Below are 23,437 nucleotides of genomic sequence, written 5' to 3'. Positions count from 1 at the left end.
TGTAAGCCCAGTAGACAGGTAAGACACTACAAAAATAACAAACATGTATATAGAGAATCAAACTCGAGATATTGGCAAGGTAAGCCTCACTTGTTGACCACTGAAGAAGGATGTTGATGCTCTGTAACTATAATATTTAAAGATAATATTTGTTTTTTTTTTATGGATTGTCGAGATTAAAATACATTTATCGGTCATTACTCGGTCTTGTTGTAGCTCGCAGCGATTTTCTTGTTAAAATGTTGATTTGATATGCATGAAAATAGCCGGGATACCCGCGCCAAACTGTGTGCAGGATTCCAAGATAATCTGCAATGCAAAGCGTTGTGGATGTATTTTTTTGGTGTCATAAAATTTTTTAATTGAAAACTAAAAAGATAATATTTGCTGTTTTATAAAATGAATAAATAAAATATATAAACCGATAAATTATAATTTGAAAATATATAGAAAAATATTAAAGTAAACGACGCATCATATAGATCTTTAAAACTTCGTTTAAATATATAAACTGATAAATTATAATTTAAGTGATTGTGATTAGTGTTATACTTAATTGCACAGTTTGCCCCTTCACTCCTTATGCCTTTCCCTGAAACCAAACCAAACCCAACCCTCCCTGAGAAGAGACTATGAAGGCGCTGGTCACCGGTGCGTCCGGTTACTTAGGCGGCAGGCTCTGCCACGGCCTCCTTAAACAAGGCCACTCCGTCCGCGCCTTGGTCCGTCGCACCAGTGACATCTCCGAGCTTCCTCCTCCCTCCAGCGGTGGAGTCTTCGAACTCGCATACGGTGACATTACCGACTACCAGTCTCTCCTGGATGCCTTCTCTGGTTGCCAAGTCATCTTCCACGCTGCCGCTATCGTCGAACCCTGGCTTCCAGATCCTTCAAAATTCTTCTCCGTAAGCACATCGTTGACTTCAAAAATTTTCACTGAATTGATAAATGAAAAAAAAATGAAATTAATTGTTGTGTTAGGTTAATGTTGAAGGATTGAATAACGTGCTACAAGCAGCTAAAGAGACAGAAACAATTGAGAAGATCATATACACGTCGTCGTTTTTCGCACTTGGTTCCACTGATGGATATGTTGCTGATGAGAGCCAAGTAATTGAGATTTATGAAGTGTTTCGATTTTAAGATTCATTAATTTTCCCGAAATTTGATTCGAGTTTTTGTGATTACAGGTGCATTGCGAGAAACGTTTCTGTACGGAATACGAGAGATCAAAGATGACTGCTGATAAGATTGCTTCACAAGCTGCGGCAGAGGGGGTGCCGATCGTGATGCTTTATCCTGGTGTTATTTATGGTCCAGGGAAGCTCACTACTGGTAATATAGTGGCTCAATTGGTAAGATTCTTTTCTGTTTTCCTTATTCATTGAATTTTAAATTTTTATTTGATTGTTGAAATCATAGTCGTAGCTTGTAGCTATTGAGACTGGTGAATACACACACACACACACAGAGGTCAATTGAGGTTAGTTGTATTCTTTTCTTGTTTGGTTATCCTTGGATGGTTTATGATATATCAAAGATGATATTGATTTAGATTAGAAATTGGTAATTGTATTGCCGTAATGGTATTGAAAATCGCTGTTGTCTGACTGTTGTTGTCCTTGTCATGTATTTTGTTTGGCCAGGAGAAACGCTTTTAATAAAGTGGGAATGGTTTGCTAGGTGATATTTGTTAATTTTGATGTTCTTCATCCAAGTCTGTCAAAGTTGTGCTTCATTCTTTTTTTATTTTGGTGATTATGCATTTTTTCTTTGCATATTGGATTTGTTTTTTGCACATTTGTTGGAATACGTGCTACGTATATAGCTGGGGCATCTACTTTGATGAGATTCTGTTTCGTTTAGTCTCTCTGGTTCATGATTTTCTTACGGGAATTTAAACCTGTCCTTACTATAGTAATATATGCACATCACTTCTTCTTTTTATGCCTTGGTGTCTTAATGCATTCTTGGAATTCATTGGAGATCCCACCTGCTTCTATACGTTCTTGGTTTTTGGGGTCATTGCCTTACAGGCTGCATTGTTGGTTTTTGGCATCTAAATGAGGATAATCATTTAATGGGGGAGCCTTCCCATGTCCAGCGAGAGACATTTTGTGCCATAGCGTGTGTATCTGAACAACATATTTTTTCAATTAATAACAGAATTTAATGTTTCATAGCTTTGTAATCTCAGCTCATCGAATGCTTTGCTGGATGTTTACCAGGATATTTAGGCTATGGGAATCATAAATTTTCCTTGTCCAGCGAGAGACATTTTGTGCCATAGCATGTGTATCCGCACAATGCATTTCCCAACGAATAACAGAATTTAATGTTTCATAGCTTTGTAATCTCAGCTCATCGAACGCTTTGCTGGACGTTTACCAGGATATATTGGCTATGGGAATGATAAATTTTCCTTTGTTCATGTTGATGACCTGGTAGATGGTCATATTGCAGCAATGGACAAAGGTAGACAAGGTGAAAGATATCTACTTACAGGAGAAAATGCATCCTTCAAGCTTGTTTTTGATATGGCTGCTATTATCTCTGAAACAAAAAAGCCAAGGTTTAGCATTCCTTTATGCATAATTGAATCTTATGGATGGTTATTGGTTCTTGTTTCTCGACTTACAGGAAACCTTCCTCTCATCAGTCCCCCGGTATGCCCCATTGCTTTAACCACTCAGTTCTGACCCTATTATTCGTTTGGTGTACTGTTTTTTTTTTATCTATCGAGTTGGCTATCGAGATAATTCTTTTGATATCTGACTCTATACTATCTTTCTACGAGCAGACTGTACATGTTCTAAGACATCAGTGGGAATATTCATGTGAAAAGGCCAAGACAGAGCTAGGTTATAATCCTCGGGGCTTGGAAGATGGACTGAAAGAGGTCCTTCCATGGTTGAAGAGCATGGGGGTGATCAAATATTGAGGAAAAGTGCTTGTTGTAACATGTGTTGTTGCCTTGCACGGGTGAGATGTTAACTAGTAAGCGGGTCCGCTTAAAAAATATGATTTGCGTTTAGTTAAATTTAAATTCAATTCTTAATTATTTTGTGGTTTTTTTAAATTTAATGTGTATTATAGATTTTACTGTCATATGTGTGTTTTACATTTATAGTTTAAATATATCTTGATATTTTCTATGATACTGAGATAATAAATTTGAGATTAATACCTAATTAATACATGATTGTGGCATGTCATGTAACCTATGATATTAAAATAATAAATTCAAGATTAATACCTAATTAATATATGATTGTCATATGTCATGTAAATATGTTATAGCAAGTTAACATTTCTGATTTAACTCATGTTAGAAAATAATGCAAATTTTGGATGACTGGTTTAGCTATTTATCAATAATTGACTGAACCTTGAAAACGGATAATTCATTTATTTCAATTTAAGAGTTTTATAGATTTTTTAAGACATGTCTCGAAAAAATTTAATCGGAACCTTAGAATTACCCGTGCATCTTATGAATATTTGATTTAAAAAATCAAGCTTGTAATTTATTATTTATTTAATTAAAATTTTACTTAAAGAGCCTGGTATTGGAATGGGTCTTTTCATGGTTATTAAACCTAGTACAAAGCCCGGGTTGGGCAGATTATTTCAGGTTAAAACTATATTATCTTAAAAAAAATGTTAAAAAATTAATAGGTTTTGACCTGCTATATGGTCAAACTTGCTTAACTTTGAATTGATTTTTTTAGACTTGGCTTAGGCTAAGAGGTGGTTGGTCGAGTTTTTGGATCAATCTGTTAGGTTTAATTGAGTTTAAAATACCGTCTTTTCTTGTTAATTTTTAATTAATTGTTAAATCTTTTTTAAAAAACAAAATGTGCATTGATATAATTTTTAGCATTAAGTTTCATTTATCCAAATTTAATTATAAATCTATGCGCACAAATGATGGAATTAAGCAATAACAATTGCAACATGTGGAAGAATTATTGTCAATTTTGAATATATTAAATTGAAAATGAATTGTCTAATATACTAAAACAATTAGATTTCTTGATGTTCCTTCCTTCATGTAAATAATGAAGTACCTTTCCAATTATTTTTGTTTTCATTTTCACATTTTTTTTATCCTCAAAACTTTTTTTTTCTTTGATTGAATTTTTTTATGGTCTAATTAGATGAGATTAAGTTTGAAATTGTGATAAAAAGACCAAATTAGAAAATAGAGGATTGAAATGTAAAATATAGAGAAAACACATGACTAATTCCAAATATGCGACAATTTTCATTTTGGTCTAGCAATTTATTTTGTTTATTTTTCAATCTTTGATTTAAAAGAGAAGAGAGGAATTCTTAGGAAAACTGCTGAAGAGATAGAAAGTTATAGGTTGTCATGATTCCATCAACCAAAATTATTAAGCTTCGTGTCAAATAGTTTCATTTGACGAGAGAAGTTCGATGATAATGGTTTTTCACTGTAAACGTGCTTGAAAATGTAGATCGGGCTGTTTAACTTTATTTGGTTAAGTTGATTTTTGTTTTTCAAGTGATTTTAAGGGTATTTTGGGGTTGATAAGTAATTTATGAAAGTTTATATTGTGTTTTAAAAGTATTTTTAATATAGTTATGAAACTCGACCCGACGGGTTGATTCAGGACTTTTGACATCCATATTGATGACTTTTGTAAACTCCTAGAAAAAATGAAATAAAAAAATGAATAGAAAATAGTTTAAATTAATCAAAATGAGTGTTAAGAATAACATGAAAAAAAAAATATTAGGATGAACCCGGTTAAAAAAAACTATAATAATATCATCATGAACCGATAATAAGCTTGTAAAAGAACTAAATGATAAAAAGGTAAAATCAATATATTATGACATGAGAAAATGGTCATGAGAATTTAGTAGAATGATTAATATGGTATGTGCAAGAAGGCCACATGAAAATTTGAATTTTGATAAAATCACCAATTGACTAGTTTTACACTACAAGTATAACTCTCAATCTGATCGTTGAATCAGACTGAAGTTTTACATAAAGTCACATGATATATTTTCTTATCTTGAGTTAAAATTTTAGGGGAATAGAAGTTTGGTAAGTCTTTGCAAGAATGTTAGTTGGACTAAAATATAAAAAATAAAAAACATGGATTAACTAAGGGGTAAAATAGTCATTTGAAAAAAACAATCTAGCCCTCCTTATTCCTTATATCCAGAGTGAGCTACAGGAAAATGGAGAAAGGAAGAAAAGAAGGGAGAAAAGCTAGGTTAACATTAAAAATTCTTGAGAGTAAATATAAATCTGTCATGGAGGGTGATGAAATGAGAGATTAACATCATCTAACATGAAATCTAGAGGGGGGGAAATCAACTGGGAGAGATAAAAATAAGAGAGAGAAACTCACAGTCGAAGAGGGAGAAAGAAAAGGTGTGGAAAAATCTTGACTGATTAGCATTCAAAATTCATTTTATTGCCCAGTAAGGAGTTTTAAACTCATTTAAATAAGTTTGAGTAAAATAAATAAATTTAATGTTCAATTCTTAAATTAGAGTTATGAATGGGAAATTGAGGTTTTGTGAAGTCTAATTGTTTAAAGAAATTGGAATGAAATAGGGTAGAGACAACTTAAAATGATGGAAAAGAAAAGAAAAGAAAATGAGGTGTATTGGGTGTATGTGTGGTAGGCCATGTTAGGAAGAAATGAATAAATTGAGTTATGTTTATGCTTGTTTAATTGTGGGTGATTGATTTATATTGATGTGTTTGTGACGAATGAACATATATAAGATTAATTTACTTAATTATTATGGAATTATTAGTAAGCTTGATACAAGTACATTGAACTATATAATGGAAGTTATATGTTGTTGTTGTGTTTTGGGACAAGTACGATTTATTTTTATTTTTATAAAACAATTATATATGCAGTTTTTTCAACGCATTTTTATAGTTAAAAAAATTTAAGTTCAAATAATTTTTTATGTATACATGTAATCAAATAAATTGAGAATTATATGTGCAAATAAATAAATAAATAGTCATTAATGATACCAAAACTAAAACTTGAAAAATCAAGGGACATATGTAGATCAAGATATTTAATCTCGAAAGATGGGACATTTATCCGGTTGTATTTGCTAAATTTATTTATTAAAATAACATTTTTCTCTCTCTACCACCGGAATCTAGCGATCTCTTTCTCTTCTCTCCCAACCAGGGACTAAAAATAACAAAAATAAAATCTTGTACCAAATTAAATTGGAAAAATATTTAGGTATATAAATTGTATAAGTTGCGTGATTTTTAAAGTTTAAGGATCAAAATACATCTTTTACAAAACTTAATACTTAGTGTGAGAGGGTGAACAATGGAGACTTGCACAGTAAAAAAACCCTTGTCTTTTAGAGTTATACTTAAACCTTGTTTGATTTTGCGTTTCAAAGGTATTTTTGAAAAAAATTTATTTTTATTTTATTTTTTTCTTTACTTAAAATTAATATTTTTTATGTTTTAAGATCATTTTGATGCGCTGATGTCAAAAATAATTTTTTAAAAATAAAAAAATATATATTTTAATGTTTTTCTAAATAAAAAACATTTAAAAAAAATGATCACTACCACACTCTCACGTGGCGTTGTGTGTGTGTGAGGGGGGGTAACATTACTTATCACTTGATTAATCGTAATCTTAAGCTGAAAGAATCCCGGAAACTACGAAAAATTAGTGTTTTGGGTCAATAAGGTGGCTGGACAGAAAAGAGAGACAGACGGATTGATGACGGCATGGGTGGTATACAAGGCAAATTTAAAATTGGTTTTGACTCGATTTATTCGAAACAAACTTTAAATATTTAACGAGATTTGTCCCATTGGATAATATCATTTGAAACTGTCTTCTAGTTGGCTTCAAAACAATATTAAAATTAGATATGTTATTTCTATTTTTTAAAATTTTTAATTAATGTAGATGTTCATGTCAGTTTGCGCGTATCTCAACTAATTTTACGGGCCCTGAAATTAACGATAATATAAGCTTCCAGTGGCCCTGAGGTTTGTAAAATTCAAACTAGTGATATCTAGAGAGCAAATTCAGTACCTGGTCAGTTAAGTTAAATCTTTAAGATTTGTTATTTATATTTTAATAGATGATGTTTCGTTTGCTAAATGTTATTTTTTTCTTCAAAATCACTCTTGAGATGGTGATTTTAAGAAAAGTGACTTTCAAGGATTTAGAGTTTTATTGTTGGTTTAATGATATAGGTTTTGTACAAAAATATCATTTTATATTTGTTGTTTTCTTTATAATTTTAAAAATATTAGAAGTAATTAAGACAATCATAACCCTCTATCGTTGTCCTAATGACAAGTTCTTGTTAGTATTTAACTAGTTGTATTAATAAAATTGTAAAAGTTTTACTGATAAGAAGGATCTCTAAAAATATGATAATAAATTTAATATACTAATATAATAACAAAAAATAGTAATTCAATACCATGAAATAAGTTATATCTCTTGCATAAAAAAAAACTATTTTGAGTAGCATATTGTTTATTGTCCTAAGAGAATGGAAATTTGTGAACTAGTTTGTAAATTAAATTTAGTATAGTTTTTACTATTATTATTATTTAGTGTAGCATATTGTTTTGTCCTAAGAGAATGGAAAATATTTTATTATATGGTTAAATAAAAAATAACTTCAAATAAAAATGTGATTATTATGAATTGAGATTTTGATTTATTTTCAATTGGGTTATCATGATCTCAGAAAAATATATCAGTATTGGACTGATGCTCAGTTTTTTTAGTATCTTTTATATATATATATATATATATATATATATTATTAAATAAAAAATAATTCTAAAAAAACATAATTATTGATAATTATACTTCATGATTTATTTTTTATGGGTTATTGTGATCTAAAAAAAATTTAATATTGAGTTGGTACTCAATTTTATAAGTTTCTATTTTATTATTATATAATTAAATAAAAATAAATTTATTAAACTTAATGATACAAATTTATCTACGTTTACCCGTTCCTCTAACGCGTACGTCAGAGTCTTAATATTTTTTATATATATAATTTCATCTGGAAGATGAAAACACATTCGAAAAACTGCTTGGTGTGGTGCTTCTTCATAGTATGAAACAAAGAGAAGAATGAATTGGCTCGGGATTTCCTCGCGAGCAAATTGCCAATGAACCGTTTGTTTAGTGGGATCCACCGATCAGATGGTAAATGATACGTGAAAGCAATTGCTGATGGATCTAGGCTTCCTATTATTTCCAAATACCAACCTTAACACCGGCAGTGATATTATATTAGAACAAAAGAAGGCCTCTTCATTATTGATGATGTAAGGGTACATAAGAAGGGTCAACTCAATAATGCTGGCCAATCAAGTCCGATCTACAAATCAGGGCAAAAAGTCTTAACAGAAACATCACTGCAAGTACACTCGTATCCGGTCAGATTTTCTCTCCATAAGTTGTCGTTGAGAATGAAGAAGATAGTTGTGACCGGCGCATCTGGTTTCGTAGGCGGGGTACTGTGCCACACCCTCCTTAAACAGGGCCACTCCGTCCGGGCCTTAGTCCGCCGAACCAGCGACTTGTCCGGCTTCCCTTCGCCCTCTACAGGGGAGAACTTTCAACTCGCCTATGGTGACGTTACCGACTATCGGTCACTCCTGGATGCCATCTTCGGCTGCGACGTGATCTTCCATGCTGCCGCCGCTGTCGAGCCCTGGCTTCCAGATCCTTCTAAATTCTTCTCCGTAAGCACGTCCCGTCCACTCTGAGTTTCCGCGTCCACTTTTTCTATATGAAATCACTGAAAAGAACACTATATAGTTTTCTGTTAATAATTCTTGACAGGTGAACGTAGGAGGATTAAAGAATGTGGTGCAAGCAGCTAAAGAGACAAAAACGATAGAGAAGATTATATACACTTCTTCAATGGTGGCCCTTGGATCAACTGATGGATATGTTGCTGATGAGAGCCAAGTGAGCAATAATAATACTTGGTTTCGACTTATTTCTCCCAGATGGATTGATTTGAAATTGCATAATTAAATCAAAGAAAGATTCTTTCCAAAACTCTTGGGTCCTGGATTTACGGGATCACGAATCACAAAAGTTGATCCAATCATACAATGAACAAGACTTTTGGAGAGAACATTGATTTGGGATTATGGTTGTTACAGGTACATCACGAGAAGTATTTCTATACAGAGTATGAGAGATCAAAGGTAGCAGCTGACAAGGTTGCTTCACAAGCAGCAGCAGAAGGATTGCCAATTGTGACCCTTTATCCTGGTGTTGTTTATGGTCCAGGGAAACTCACAACTGGCAACGCTCTGGCTAAAATGGTAAGATCCTCAACTTGTTCAAGTTATGCTTGATCGTATGTTTTTGATGAATCGGTAATATTTTGGAGTGAGTGGTGGCCGGTTTTTGGGGGAAAAAACTCGACCATACTAAAATTATAAAAATTCAAAATTTTAAACTAAACCCAACTGATTTGATTTAGATATTATTTGAAAATGAGTTTTAACATGTTTTTTTATTAAAATATTTTAAAATATATTTTTTTAGTATTTTAAAATTATTTTTTACGTGATGATATTAAAAATAAATTTTAAAATATATAAAAAATATTTTTTTAATATTTTGTTTACAAAAATATTTTAATAAATAATCACTGTCATATTTATAAATACCTTCTTAATATCAAATCAATTTTGGTTTTATTTTACTATTTTCAACTGAAACTAGGCTATCCATTTACACAGATCTTATGGTTTTATTTTACTATTTTCAACTGAAACTAGGCTATCCATTTACACAGATCTTATGGAAAAAAACCACTCCAAGATATGGATGAAAAGTCAAGATATTGTTTGGTTAATGTTTTGACATCAAGAAAAAGACAGAAACATAAAAAAATAGAAACGGGTTTGGTGGAGAATTAAAAAAATAATAAGAAGAAAAATGTGTTTTTGTCTTTTATCTAAAAAATAATTTTAAAAAATAATTTTTAGACAATTTTTATTTATCTAAAAATGAGAGACAAAAGGTGCAAATATTGAGACAAAATTAAGTTAATTTTTTTTCTACAAATATCTTTTTAAACATTTTTATAATTTTAATTTTAATTTTAATCATAACATTTAGATCTACATCATTGAAATTGAATTTGATTAATTTAATTTTCATCATTAAATTTGAAAACTATAAAATATAGAAGCAAAAATCATAAAATATATATAAAAAAAGAAGAAAGAAGAAAGAAGAGAGAAAATATAGACCATGCGGAATTCAGATAAATTACTGAAAGGACCATCATTAAATGAAGGTGCTCTCATTAATTTAAACAATTTTATTGTTGGATTTGAGAGATATTTGGATTTGAAGTTATATATCTAAAAAGTTTAAAAACTGGATTTGTGTGTTGATTAGTTATTTAAAAGTGACTTTTAATATTAGATTTATTTTAATAATATTGATTAGAGTATTTTCATGTCTCTTTTTTCCTATGAAAATGAAGCTGTTTCTTAGATGGCTGCTAGTTGGAATTCAACAATAAAACTCTGAAACCGACAGGAGACTAGTGAAAACAATGACAAATCACGCATAATTCAAATGAATGTTGCGTCACTTTTTAATGTTTTCTAGCTAAGTTGGTTATTTTTTATTTGGTTTGGTTTTTATAAAAAAGAGTAACAAGAATGAAATTTTTTTATAAAAAAACCGAAACCGGTTCAAACCGACCGGTTTCGGTTCGGTTTTTTAGCATAAAAACCGGTTCAAACTAGTTTGACTTGGTTTTTTTAATTTGATTCGGTTTTTTCGGTCTGTCTCGGTTTTTTCGGTCTGGCTCGATTTTTCCGGTTTGGCTCGGTTTTTTTTCTAGTTTTTTTCCGGTTTGGTTTGGTTTAGTTTTTTTTTGTTTCAAGCTTATAAAACCGAAACCAAACCGGTTGGTTTTTTCAAAATTTTAATCGGTCTAACAATTTTTTTTTCACAGTTCGATTTTTTCGGTTATTTTTTTTCAATTTTCTCGGTTTAATCGGTTTTTTAGTTTTTTACTCACCCATAATAGAGATTGCACTTGGTTTTAAGCTCATATATTTTATTTAATTTACTCAATTTCAAATATATTTTATCTTTTACCACATATTAATATTTTAATTTTTAAAAATGTTTTTTAAGAATATAATTGTATTAAGAGTTTGGTTTTTTTCATTTCATCTGAGTAACATGAGAACATCAATTGCTCAAAGTAAACGATAAATTATTTTATATAATTTAATAATTTGTAATAGTTAAAAAAAAATGAATTAGAGTAAATGAGTTTTTTATGAATTAAATAAAATTAATTAACTAAAACTTGATTTATATTAAAAAGTATAAGAATAATTTTTTTTTTAAGAATGAGCGTAGCTTTTTAACATTATGGTTGAGAAAAAATATGTTATTAAAAAATCAATGTAATAATTTATATATATAGAAATTAAAAGTAGACACTTTCTCACATAAAGTGAATTTAATAATGAAAAGGTAGGGGTTGACTGGTAAAAAAGAAATATGTATCTGTGATAAAATTATTATTTTATATTTTCAACTGTGTTAGTTTTAACTATGTATTGATATAAATATTTTATTATTTTATTTTTAAATATATTTTAAAAAATAATTTAATACCTGAGTAAATCATAATTTAATTATACTATATTATTAAAAATTAATTAACTTTTTTAACATGAGTAAAAATCTTTTTTTAATATGACTTTAATGACTAGATAAATTGCTGTTTTAATTTAGTTTTAAAAAAATTAATGTCCATATTGTAAACTAAAGTGAAAATAATTATCACTATTTATTATTTCAAATATTGCAATTTTGATATTAATACATATTAAGGATAATAATAAAAACTTATATTTTGTTTTATCTTGTCTATTATCAATCTAATAAATCTAATAAAATATAAAGATATTCACTGAGTTACATATTACTATACTAAAGATAGCTTCATCTATGTTTTTATTTCATATTATCATCTCTACTTAGGCTGTGTTTGATTGCAGGAAAGTGAATTCCTGGAATTCACTTTCCTTGTTTTCCCATGTTTGGCAACAACATGGAAAACTAGTCAACGGAAACTTAATTCCAGTCAACAAAAAAAATACAACTTCAACAAAGGAAAGTGTTTTCCTTTTGATAAGAACCGGAAAACACTTTCCTTTTCTTTCATTGTACATATTTTTTTGCCACAATTATTATTTTATTTTGCTATATTTGTAGATGTACTTGTTTTATTTTTTTTTATTAATTCATGATTAGTATTTAATTATATTTGTTACATATGGATAAATTTGAAAAAAAAACTTATTTTAAGCTTTTAAAATTGAAAAAAAATATAGTAATAGGTTTTACTTAAAAAAATATTTCGCAAGCTTATTTCTATATAATATGATATGACATATATAGTTATATTTTATAAAATAAGCTATGTATGAATATATATTATAATGAAAAAAAATTCATCATTATTTGCTGATTATATCAAATTTGATCCTCAAACTTTTGATTGCTATATATAATTTGTTTTGAATATTTATTTTTCAATTTCATATCTTAAAATTTAATTTTTATATTAATTTTGGTTCTTATTTTTATAATTGCTATTTGCTATTTGCTTTTTCCTTATCATTTTTTTATTGAAATTTTCTATCTATCAAATTTGGTCCTCATTCTTTTGATTTTTACTTATTTTATTTGAAATAATTTATGAAATGTTAATTATTATTATTTTAATTTCTTCACCTTTTATTTTTTTTAATTTTTTAGATTTGATCTCTATTATTTTGATTATTATTTATTTTATTTGAGATAATTTATGAAATTATATTTTTTTTCAATTTCATTCTCATTCAACTTTTTAATTTGTAAGATTTGTTCCTTATTATTTTAATAAATTTGAAAAAATAAAATATTAATAAGTTATTTTCCAGCTCATTTTCCATAACATAACCAAACACTGGAAAGTGTTTTCCAACTTATTTTTCATTACACTACCAAACATCGGAAAATACTTTCCCGGAATTCACTTTCCAAAAGGAAACTACTTTCCTGCAAACAAACGGGGCCTTAGTTGTTTCTGTCTCTCCTACCCCCACAATGAGTAAATTTTATTACATTACCCAAAGGTTACTCTTCTTTCTACTGAGCAAGCTCCCTTCATACCCGATCATCATATCCAAGAGGCAACATTCGAACCATTTTTTTTTTAGCATGGTAAAAAAAAAATATAATGCAAAAAATATTTAGGAAAATAACACAGTTTAGAAAGTTGTATATGATATTTATGACTCATAAATAACAGTGTCATCTGCGACCCACTCAAATTGTAAAATGATTGGATACAAGATTTAATTAGAAGAGATGAGCGAGAGAAATAAAAGAAAAGAAAAGGTCTCTAGAGACACACTGAAACTCCAATAACAACATTACTGGTATCATTGGAAATATTTAAATTCAACGACACCAAGAAAAGTCACCAACGGTGACTGAAGTCGGCTACATGAGTGGTTTATAGATAAGTGAGTTTCGACATCTTTGGACGGTTTATGTGGTTCACTCCCATTCATCGTTAGTGATCTTATTTGATGTCATTGAATTTATCTTGTTGAGATATTTTTTATAATGCTAATAATGTCATCATTGGAGTTTTAATATGTCTTCAAAATTATTTTTTTGTTTTATTTTTTATCTTTATAATTTGTAAAGAGATAAGAGAAAGAAAAAACTAAAAAGATATATTTTTGAGATACATTAAAGCTATAATAACCATGTCAACCGTACCATTGTCAAGATAAATCCATCACATCAAAGAATGTCATGAATAGTGAACAATTGTGTTATTTTATCAATTTTTTCTTCTTACAATGCTAGAGTACTAAAAAGTTCCCTTCGAACCTATGGCAAACCAATATCATACTCAGGGCGGTATAGTGGTATTAAATGATATTCGAGCGAACCTTATCTTACTTGGTACAAACCAAGTTTGATGGTGATCATTTTCAAAATTGTAGTTCAGTTAGGTTCTATCATTTAAGCTGTAAACCAAATGTGAACAAATCGATGTATATTATACAAATTTCAACTGAGCTGACCTGACTTAAAAATCTGACTAGGTTGGTTCAATTTAGTTATGCTGGTTATTCATGTTTTTATTGATCATAATGCAAAATGATAGAAATATTAGTAGGTTTAAAATAGGCTATCACATGTGGTGTTTAACTCAGTCCGGTTTATGACTCAATTCAAGACTAGGATCATAAGTTAAGTGGATGAACTTGAATCGATTCGATTCAAAACAATAATGTTTTAATTTTAAAAAAAAGTTGAAACATTGTTCTAAGTTATTGTTTTTAAAAAATAAAAAATAATCTTACCTGAGCTCTGATCAAGTTATAAATAAACCTCTCGAATCAATTAAATCAATTCTTACTCAATTTAATTTAAAATCTGATTTGGTCCAGATCCTAGAAGAACAGGTCATCAAATTGACCCTCTAGAACGGTCGTGTTTATAGCATTGTTTTCATGTTTTTGATCGGCCTTTCTGAACATAGTCCACGCCTTTGCAATTTTTTTTTTCAGACACGGGATCTGCTTGTGTACGTCACTAACCACTTCGATAACCATCCGTAGGATTCCATGATGCATCATGTTCTTATTTGATGTTATGACGTTCATTTGTAGCTGTTTTCCACCCCCTCCAATGAATATATTCATACCCATGGTGCTTTTAGTTAAGAACAAGTTTTGGCATCAAATTACGTATGCTAGTTTGCTGGATTCTTCCCATAATGAAAAGTAATCTTGTAAATTTGTATATGTTTCCTTAAAATGCACAAGCAGATTGTGATGGTTCTTAGATTTGCCATTTCAGTTGATTGATCGATTCGCTGGACGTTTACCGGGATATATAGGGCGTGGAAATGATAGGCTTTCCTTTTGTCACGTTGATGATGTAGTTGGAGGTCATATTGCAGCAATGGACAAAGGTCGATTGGGTGAAAGATATCTACTCACAGGAGAAAATGCATCGTTCTCACGTGTGCTTGATATAGCCGCTATCATCACTAGAACAGAAAAGCCAAGGTTTAGCATTCCTTTATGGGTAATTGAAGCTTACGGATGGCTGTCGATTCTTATTTTTCACTTTACAGGAAAGCTTCCACTTTTATGTCCACCGGTAAGCCCCCATCGTGACCACTAGCCAGTTCTGATCATATGTTTGACGACTAAAATTGTTAATCAAGAATTCTTCCTTTGATGTCTGAATCCTTTTTAATGTGTTTTACTGGAGCAGAGTGTGCATGTTCTGCGACACCAGTGGGAATATTCTTGCGAGAAAGCCAGAATAGAGCTGGATTACAATCCCCGAAGCTTGAAAGAAGGACTAGATGAGTTGCTACCGTGGATGAAGAGCTTAGGGGCGATAACATACTGAGTTGGGTTGCGGCGTTAAGCTGTGTGCCTATCTTATTTGTTAGATTACTTGTTTAATATCAAATTCCCCGCTTCATTTTTAAATCACTTCTTCCAAGCGTATTTTGAGTTGTGACGATAAATCTATTATCTGTTCAAGAAAGGATCAAGGCATTAGAAATGCAGCTCAATTACAACATCCCCTGACGATTAAATCCAGATGCCATGTATGTAATTACAGCTTTTATAATTCTACCGGAACAAACATAACCTAAACTTTGAAAACTCGTGTTAATTCAGAGATCCTCTGTTTTCAGCTTGGATACGTATTAATCTCTTGTTCCATGTCCTATCCCCCTTGTTTCCTGTGAAGTTAATGGCGAAGCCACATAAGCAGTGCTGATGCTAATCTGGCAGGCCAAGTTGGGTGGTATTCATCTCGAGTGAAGATTAGTCATGCATGTGGAAATGGAAGATAGGAAGCCAAGCTGGATACAGTACAGGATATAAACGAAACCAAAATGGCTAAAATGGAATCAGAGAAAACAAGATGCCTGCAAGCACCCCATTTTTTCTTGTGATTACTCGCATAACCACAGATGCGAAAGTGCAAGAGAGGCTGCACTCGGTCCTTGTTACATTTTCCGTTTGAAATTCGGCAACTGTTCACAAGGTTTACAATGACCTGGCTTAACCCCTTGGAGGCACTAGTCTAAAACAACCAGGAGATGAACATGCCTAGAAGCTGCAGGTATAGCAAACACGCCATGATCCCCATGTGTCCAAGTGCTCTTCAAACTGAGAACTGAGGAAGATTAGATAGTGCAAATAATTGTTGCAGAGGTTCCCACTCCATGGATAGACGGCACCGCCAATTTCTTGGTGTAGAAAAAGTCTTGCAAAAAACCATAAACCATTACAAATATTTTATTAGTGTACGTGTGGTTGATGAGCTGTGATGGGTAAGAACTAAGCAGTGTGTAGTTGTTGACAGCAACACTGCTTGGCAAGCCGGACCCTTGTCCAGCTTGCATTCTTGCTGTGCAAAAATAAATGGAAAATGCTTTGAAGCAGCGTGTCAACAGCAAAGAAGAGGGACACAGAAAATAAGCATTGTAAACTCTCAGTAGTCATTTCTCTCTCTAAAGCTGCTTGGTCAAATTGTATCGTGGGCAGCCACTAAAGCCATCCAGTGAACACTGTTACAAGTGGTTGATCGAGCTCTCTAGATATCTTGTTGTTAATCAATCATTGATTTTATTCTTTCACGCGGATCGGTTAATTGCACTAAATTAGAGATTAACTGGCGCCGAGAATTCCGGCGTCCTCCAATTGGAGGTCAAAGGATTAGGTTGTAAAGACACAGAAACAAGGCTCCCCAGCCTTGCAGGTCCAGTGGTCCCTGTGTCCGTCCACAAAAGAAGAGAAAGAGAATCTATCGGGAAAAGTTTGTTTTTGCTGCAAATATCGTGTTTTATAAAATTTTATAAAGACTATAATGTTGTATTGACAATAAAACATCTCCTCATTTTTGCACGTTGTATGTACAAATTAAATAATCAAATAAAAAAAAATATGCAAGGCTGCTCATATTAAATAATATAATCTGAAAATATATATTTTTTATTTTCAAAATTAAAATTAATCTATACAAAAAAATATAGATGAATTAGAAAACATTTCAAATTTAAATGTGTATTTTAAAAAATAATCATTATTTAAAAAAAGAGACTTTTAAAACAAAATGAAAGAAAAAGGCTCTAGTAATTTAAATATAAATTAGAAAAAATTAGAGAAAAAACCATAAAAAATCATTTATTAAAAATAAATTAATTAACAAAAAAATAAAAGCTAGGCATTGCTGGGCTTAACAAGCCAAACCGATTCTTTTCTTTCAATCCCACATTTTAGTTCTTCTTTTTTCAATCTTAGACGCTGCTAGGTCTGATAAGCCAAGCCTGACAAACTTTAGCATGCTACTCATGTCCGATCCTTTTTTATTTTGGTCCTTCTTCTTTTAACTTTATATTTTTATAAAAAAAAGTAAAATTAATTAGTCTTAAATTAGGACTAAATCATATAAAAAATTAAAAAAAATAAAATTTTACATAACCCTTCATAATAATACATGAAAAAATAAACAATGGATTCTTACCCAATGACCCATTTCTTGTGAGCAATACTTGATAAATCAATCCAAGCTACTGTGTCCCCATTAATCTCTCAAGTCGGCTTGATCTTGATTTTTAATAAATAAATTTAATTACTTAACTTCGACATAACGAGTGATCTAGACCCTACCATATTTGTCCCAGAGTGGGCCATCCTACTCAATCAAAGCAAATCACACGGTCCTGTTAGCGTCCACAAGAGCAAAGATAGTGTTTCTGACTGACAAGCCGCTCAAAAAACGGCTATCTTTCTTGCGCCGAGCGGAACGAATGGCGATTTTGGACACATCAGCATTCAGCAGAGAAAAACAGCTGCATATGCGCTATGCTATTTCTTAAATGAAAACAATCTACCTCCTCTCTTTCTTCTCCATTTCTTTTCAACAATGGAATTTTTGCAGGTTGCTGGGATCCGCGTATCTCGATCACTGGAACACCAACAACAAAAACAAATGAATTTCTCTCTCAGCTCTTAATCTCTTTACAGCTGCAAGCTAGAACTTCTTTTTCTTGTAACTTTTCTCCTCTCTTGTCTTTTTCCAATTTGTTATGCTATTTTTCATGATTTATTGTTTTTGGTCAGACATTTCCCACATTGATCTATAGAATTATTATCTCTTTATCCGATGATTAATTATTCAACCAAAGTTTCTTGTACCAGGAAATGAAGAAATAGATATTCTGGCGTTGGCGGTGTTGTTAAGAGGGAAATTTATCTGTGTAGGGGATTTTTAAAGGAGGAAACAAAATAACAATGATGGCTGCTGCGAGGGAACATCATACGGTGCCGCTCTCGGTGCTTTTAAAGCGAGAATTGGCGAGTGAGAAGGTAGAGAAGCCGGAGATTTTATACGGACAGGCTTGTCAGAGCAAGAAAGGGGAGGATTTCACCTTGTTAAAAACTGAATGCCAGAGAATCGTGGGTGATGGGATTACTACTTATTCTGTTTTCGGGGTAATTTCTCTTTGACTTAAATTTTTTTATGCCATTTTAACGGATTCATGATCAGTTGAATTGAAATCAACTACTTCTTTGACATTTGCATGTTTTACTTAATTTCGGCAGGTCTCCTTAATACAACAAACCTTGTTTTTTTTTTCCAGTTATTTGATGGACATAATGGGTCTGCAGCAGCAATATACACCAAGGAGAATCTACTAAATAACTTCATAGCCGCCATGCCTCCAGATCTTAACAGAGATGAATGGGTAGCAGCACTTCCAAGAGCTTTAGTTGCAGGGTTCGTCAAAACAGATAAAGATTTTCAACAGAGAGGTACGACATGTTTCTTTTGAAAATCAAACTTCAGTTGAAAACTCGAGGAGTATTTATGTTACATTGGAGTATAAACTCAAAGACCTTTACTCACACCCTTTGATTGGATGATTTTCTTGAACTGCTCAGCATCTGCTTTAGCCTTTCCACTATTGTTCTGGAACACGTGTTCAACTCAATTTACACACTTCGGTGAATTGCATCTTTGTTATTATTAATAGAGAGTTCACCTTTCGCTTGTCATGGACACTGATTTCCATTCATTTATATGTTTTATAAGACTCAAAAATAGTGACACTGTATTGATTGATGGAACATTAATATAAATACTAAGATTTCCACACAATCCATATTCCCGAGAAACGTCTTGATGCCTTCAGACTTATGCAGACATTTTACTTATTAATCATAACATTGTGCATCCACTGATGATAAATACATTTATTGATTACTGTAACTAATCATTCATCAATGTATTTCAAGGCACTACTGTTTCTTTACACTGAGGGCATCGTATGATATTTGTTTCACACCAAATTAGCAAATGGTTGATTTAACAGGATATTTTACAAGACAAATATGATTTTTAAGATTTCTGTATAACAGGATATTATTGATTTTGTTTTTCTCACTCATTGATTTGCAGGACCTAGGGTGCGTACCTGAATATGATTGATAATCATAATCTTATTCTATCCCTGTAGTTTACTACATGAATCAATAAATATGAATCTTTTGCCTTGGCCTTATTGTTCTACTTTCTTTAGCAGTACTGCTTTTGTTGATTGAGTTGAGTGTTGTGAGCTTTGTATGCGAATGATGTTTCATGTTCAAAATTTGGTGTTTTTTCCTTTTCAGCTCGAACATCAGGAACAACTGTCACCTTTGCAGTAATCGAAGGATTGGTCATAACTGTGGCATCTGTTGGCGATTCCCGTTGCATTCTTGAATCTGCTGAAGGTGATCTCTATTACTTGTCAGCAGATCATCGGCTTGAATGCAATGAAGAGGAGTAAGTCAGATATACAGTGTCTTGTTATACCAATAACGGATCCTGTTAGTACTGAGACATTAAGTTTTAATTTAACAGGAGGGAGCGCATTACTGCAAGTGGGGGTGAGGTGGGACGACTAAATACTGGCGGTGGTGCAGAGGTACCTTTCCTTGTGTAGCTTTTTTGTTCTTTTCAAATCTCAAATTGTGTACGTTTCTTGCACTTTTCTGTTTATGTGAAATGGAATAACTCAATGATATTCTCCTTCAAGTTAATTGGTCAAAGTCGGGACAACTACCAGAACATAAAAATACGGCATTATTTAGCTTATGAATCTTTAAAGTCTTTAGAAATAGAACTGGAACACTTTTATGGAATAAACAGCCTGTATGGTATTTTGAATGGAATTCTTCCTGTGTCATTTTTAATTGAACTTCTATCAAAATTTGTTTTATGTATTGAAGTAGATTGTCTAACTTGGGGGTGGTAGTTCTGTTTCAGATTGGCCCTTTGAGATGTTGGCCTGGTGGCTTATGTCTTTCGCGATCTATCGGGGATGTGGATGTTGGCGAGTACATTGTTCCTGTTCCTTATGTGAAGCAAATTAAGGTTTGTTCTTAAGATTTTGTCATGTGTAAATTATGCTTGATATTGTATTGGTAGTTTTAATTCTATTGCTCACATGCCACTGTGGGCTTTAAGTACTGTTGGCAAACTCCATGCTTGTCCTATACGTTACCTTTATACCATGCTTGTCCTATAAATTACCTTTCTTTTTCTCATCATTTTTAACAATCTGTTTATCCATTAATTTGACGATTTTTTTCCTGAAATAAGTAACAGCACTTACAAAATGGATTTCTTTGATAATTTGCTGTGAAATTTAGATTGATTATAATATCAATGTTTGTCACCCCAGAGAACAAAGGTCACATGGACTGAGGCTGTTTTGGCAGCATCTTAAAAAATTATTTATGGTCTGCTTGTAGCTTCTCATGGCATGGTTTGTTTTTTTGAAGTAACATTATCTCATTGTGCATTCTTTGCATATAGCTTGATTCATACTGAAGCACAGTGTGCTGTTATTCACTTTTTTCCATCCTTAAAAGCTTCAAATCTTTGTGATTTTCAGTTGTCTACTGGGGGTGGTAGGCTTATTATCTCTAGTGATGGTGTTTGGGATGCTTTATCTGATGAAGTGGCTCTTGATTGTTGCCGTGGGATGCCAGTGGAAGCTGCAGCTGCACAAATTGTTAAGGTGGAGTGTTATTTTTTTCATGAAAAATCCAACTGAAATTGATTCTGGTTTAAGATGCCATGGCTTCCCTACTATGGCACATTATGTGATACCATAACCTGTAGTCTGTCTTACTCTCTGCATTCCATTTGCAGGAAGCAGTGCAGGTGAAAGGACTTCGAGATGATACAACCTGCATTGTGATTGATATAGTACCACCAGAGAAACCAGCTGCCCCTTTGCCACCACCAAAAAAGCTTGGAAGAGGAGTATTCAAGTCCATGTTTCGCAAAAGGTCCCCTGAATCTTCTTCTCAAATTGATAAGGAATATCTGGAACCAGATGTGGTTGAGGAACTATTTGAGGAAGGATCTGCCATGCTTTCAGAAAGGTTTGTGCTGTGAAGATCATCATTGTTGGCTAAAATTGATGGTTTGATCTCTATGTTAGGCATTGGTGACAGATTTGTACGTTGAGTGCTCCTTTCTGGTGGCTTTTTGCCTTCCTATGTGGTTGTGTTTGACACCATCCATAATGGGTGGTTTGGCTGCCCGTCTTTTGACAAACAGTTATTCTGGTTTTTAGTGTTTTGACGCAATGCATTTTTGTGTGAAATGCAGGTTAGATATGAAATACCCGCTTTGCAAAATGTTTAAGCTGTTTATATGTGCAGTCTGTCAAGTAGAGATAAAACCTGACGAGGGTATTTCAATACATGTTGGTTCATCTGATTTTGGAAAATTACGTCCCTGGGATGGCCCTTTCCTTTGCTCAAGTTGCCAAGAGAAAAAAGAAGCAATGGAAGGGAAAAGACCACCAGGAGGTACAAACAGCAGTTCTCTACTGGTTTTTTTTTTTCTTCGCTCAAGTCTCGCTCTACTTTCATGCTGACTGATTTTCCATTTCATTTGGGTTCAATTTTACAGATAGGCATAGCAGTGATAGTGATTAGCCAGCCATCCTTGATTTTATTTGCTTTTGGCAAGCCCTGACAATTGTTTCAGAGTTCAAGACAAATGGAAAGAACTTTCTCACAATATTCAGCGCCCCCAACTTCTCATGGGTGTCTGCATTTTGACCTGTTTGTGGTGAACTTGAAGGATTCACTTGGCTCTCTCCCAATTGTTTCTGAGCTCGAAGTTGGAAGATCAAAATTAGAGCTGTTTGCTTTTTACAAATCTGTTTCTGGCTTCAAAATAACCGTTGTGCTCGTGGTACCCTAAAGATCCATTGAAGGCTTTGATAAACTTATGTTTTTCTGTCTGAATCTGTTCCTGTGCGGTTCATAGAGCTAACATCAAATGACAGTGGCCTTCTGATGTAATTTTGTTGTTATTATAGAGAATTTGACTGAGTGCTGAATACAGATCCATTACAAGTCAGGTACAAGCTTGTGTGATTGGCCTGCTGGATGAATTTGTTCATGTAACATCAGGGTGAACCTTCCTTGGTGAAGTAAGTAGGAAGGTGAACTTCAGAGATAGAAAACTTGGCTATCAAATTATTATTTTTTTAACAATTGTCTCTATAATGTCAATCAGAATCCACTTCTTGTTGCTGTATACGAGCATGGAGACCATATAATTTTATTTGTTCGGGTTCGCAACTTGATCCTCCTTGATGAAGGCACTCGAATAGTTGAATGTGTTAAATGAATCATGTACTACTATCAAGCTTCCTCGAACTCTTGTTCTATGTTATCCCTGTTCTTAAATTTTGTTTTGGTTTGATGGTGGTGCTCTACGCTGTCGCTGTGGTGTTCGGGGACCAGCTTCAGCAGGAAAAAATGTGGACAATTTCTTGGCTGGAGGTTTTCGAGGTGAGTCAAATAACATGTGAACTCTGTTTTACTAATTGGGACATCTCTGTATGCTTCTCTTTGTTTCATCTGCCGATGCTGCCTTTGAGACTTTTCAAGCTGGAAGCATATCCTGGTATATAGTTGTCATGATCCGTGAATTTCATTAAAGGTACTGATCTTCCTGAGTGAAGAATCCAAGTCTGCTTAGAGATGATTCTCATTGGCTTAAGAGGCAACAATTTTTCGGCTTGGTGGTGTGGTGAGGTATTCATTTTTTAAAAGGCAACAAGCGTGTTTTTTTTTTTTTTTTCAATCGACATCTCATATTTGTCTTGCACTTCTGGTTTGTGGGACCATAAGGTTAAAAGGCAGTGGTTTGTGTGCTTTATGATGCACGAAAATAAAACTTATCACCATGACTTTCATAAACAAATAAAAAGCAGATAAATAAATATCCCAAGG

The 23,437-nt window shown here is 32.4% G+C and overlaps 3 protein-coding genes and 1 long non-coding RNA gene across 9 annotated transcripts; 3 read left to right on the top strand and 1 right to left on the bottom strand.

Moving 5' to 3' along the window:
- The first annotated feature begins 535 nt into the window (after positions 1 to 535).
- On the top strand, positions 536 to 3,155 carry LOC133692768 (uncharacterized). Of its 4 annotated transcripts, none has more exons than XM_062113903.1 (6): positions 536 to 905; positions 982 to 1,110; positions 1,191 to 1,355; positions 2,361 to 2,567; positions 2,641 to 2,666; positions 2,798 to 3,155. In XM_062113903.1, exons 1-6 carry the CDS (start codon positions 633 to 635, stop codon positions 2,814 to 2,816), a joined length of 819 nt encoding a protein of 272 aa, XP_061969887.1. In that variant the 5' UTR covers positions 536 to 632; the 3' UTR covers positions 2,817 to 3,155. The 4 variants fall into 4 exon arrangements, with proteins under 4 accessions (XP_061969887.1, XP_061969885.1, XP_061969888.1 ...); XM_062113904.1 differs by having other exon boundaries at positions 537 to 905; positions 2,801 to 3,155; XM_062113901.1 differs by having other exon boundaries at positions 2,361 to 2,666.
- Positions 3,156 to 8,308: 5,153 nt separating this feature from the next.
- Positions 8,309 to 9,203, bottom strand: LOC133691445 (uncharacterized). Of its 2 annotated transcripts, none has more exons than XR_009841673.1 (2): positions 8,943 to 9,203; positions 8,309 to 8,838 (listed from the first exon to the last, which is right to left on the bottom strand). It is a non-coding gene; the product is annotated as an uncharacterized LOC133691445 (long non-coding RNA). The 2 variants fall into 2 exon arrangements; XR_009841674.1 differs by having other exon boundaries at positions 8,309 to 8,826.
- Positions 8,495 to 15,825, top strand: LOC133691444 (uncharacterized). Its single transcript, XM_062111952.1, has 5 exons — positions 8,495 to 8,770; positions 8,871 to 8,999; positions 9,200 to 9,364; positions 14,955 to 15,260; positions 15,378 to 15,825. Exons 1-5 carry the CDS (start codon positions 8,495 to 8,497, stop codon positions 15,516 to 15,518), a joined length of 1,017 nt encoding a protein of 338 aa, XP_061967936.1. The 3' UTR covers positions 15,519 to 15,825.
- Positions 15,826 to 17,890: 2,065 nt separating this feature from the next.
- LOC133692047 (probable protein phosphatase 2C 12) lies at positions 17,891 to 22,736 on the top strand. 2 transcript variants are annotated; one of them, XM_062112716.1, is made up of 10 exons: positions 17,891 to 18,179; positions 18,329 to 18,622; positions 18,772 to 18,943; positions 19,802 to 19,955; positions 20,034 to 20,097; positions 20,439 to 20,546; positions 21,070 to 21,195; positions 21,330 to 21,565; positions 21,795 to 21,997; positions 22,101 to 22,736. In XM_062112716.1, exons 2-10 carry the CDS (start codon positions 18,422 to 18,424, stop codon positions 22,124 to 22,126), a joined length of 1,290 nt encoding a protein of 429 aa, XP_061968700.1. In that variant the 5' UTR covers positions 17,891 to 18,179; positions 18,329 to 18,421; the 3' UTR covers positions 22,127 to 22,736. The 2 variants fall into 2 exon arrangements, with proteins under 2 accessions (XP_061968700.1, XP_061968701.1); XM_062112717.1 differs by having other exon boundaries at positions 18,316 to 18,622.
- The last annotated feature ends 701 nt before the right edge of the window (positions 22,737 to 23,437 follow it).

The sequence above is a fragment of the Populus nigra genome, chromosome 4, assembly GCF_951802175.1.
Source record: "Populus nigra chromosome 4, ddPopNigr1.1, whole genome shotgun sequence".
Classification (NCBI taxonomy): Eukaryota; Viridiplantae; Streptophyta; class Magnoliopsida; order Malpighiales; family Salicaceae; genus Populus; species Populus nigra.
This window is presented reverse-complemented; position numbering and strand designations above follow the sequence as displayed.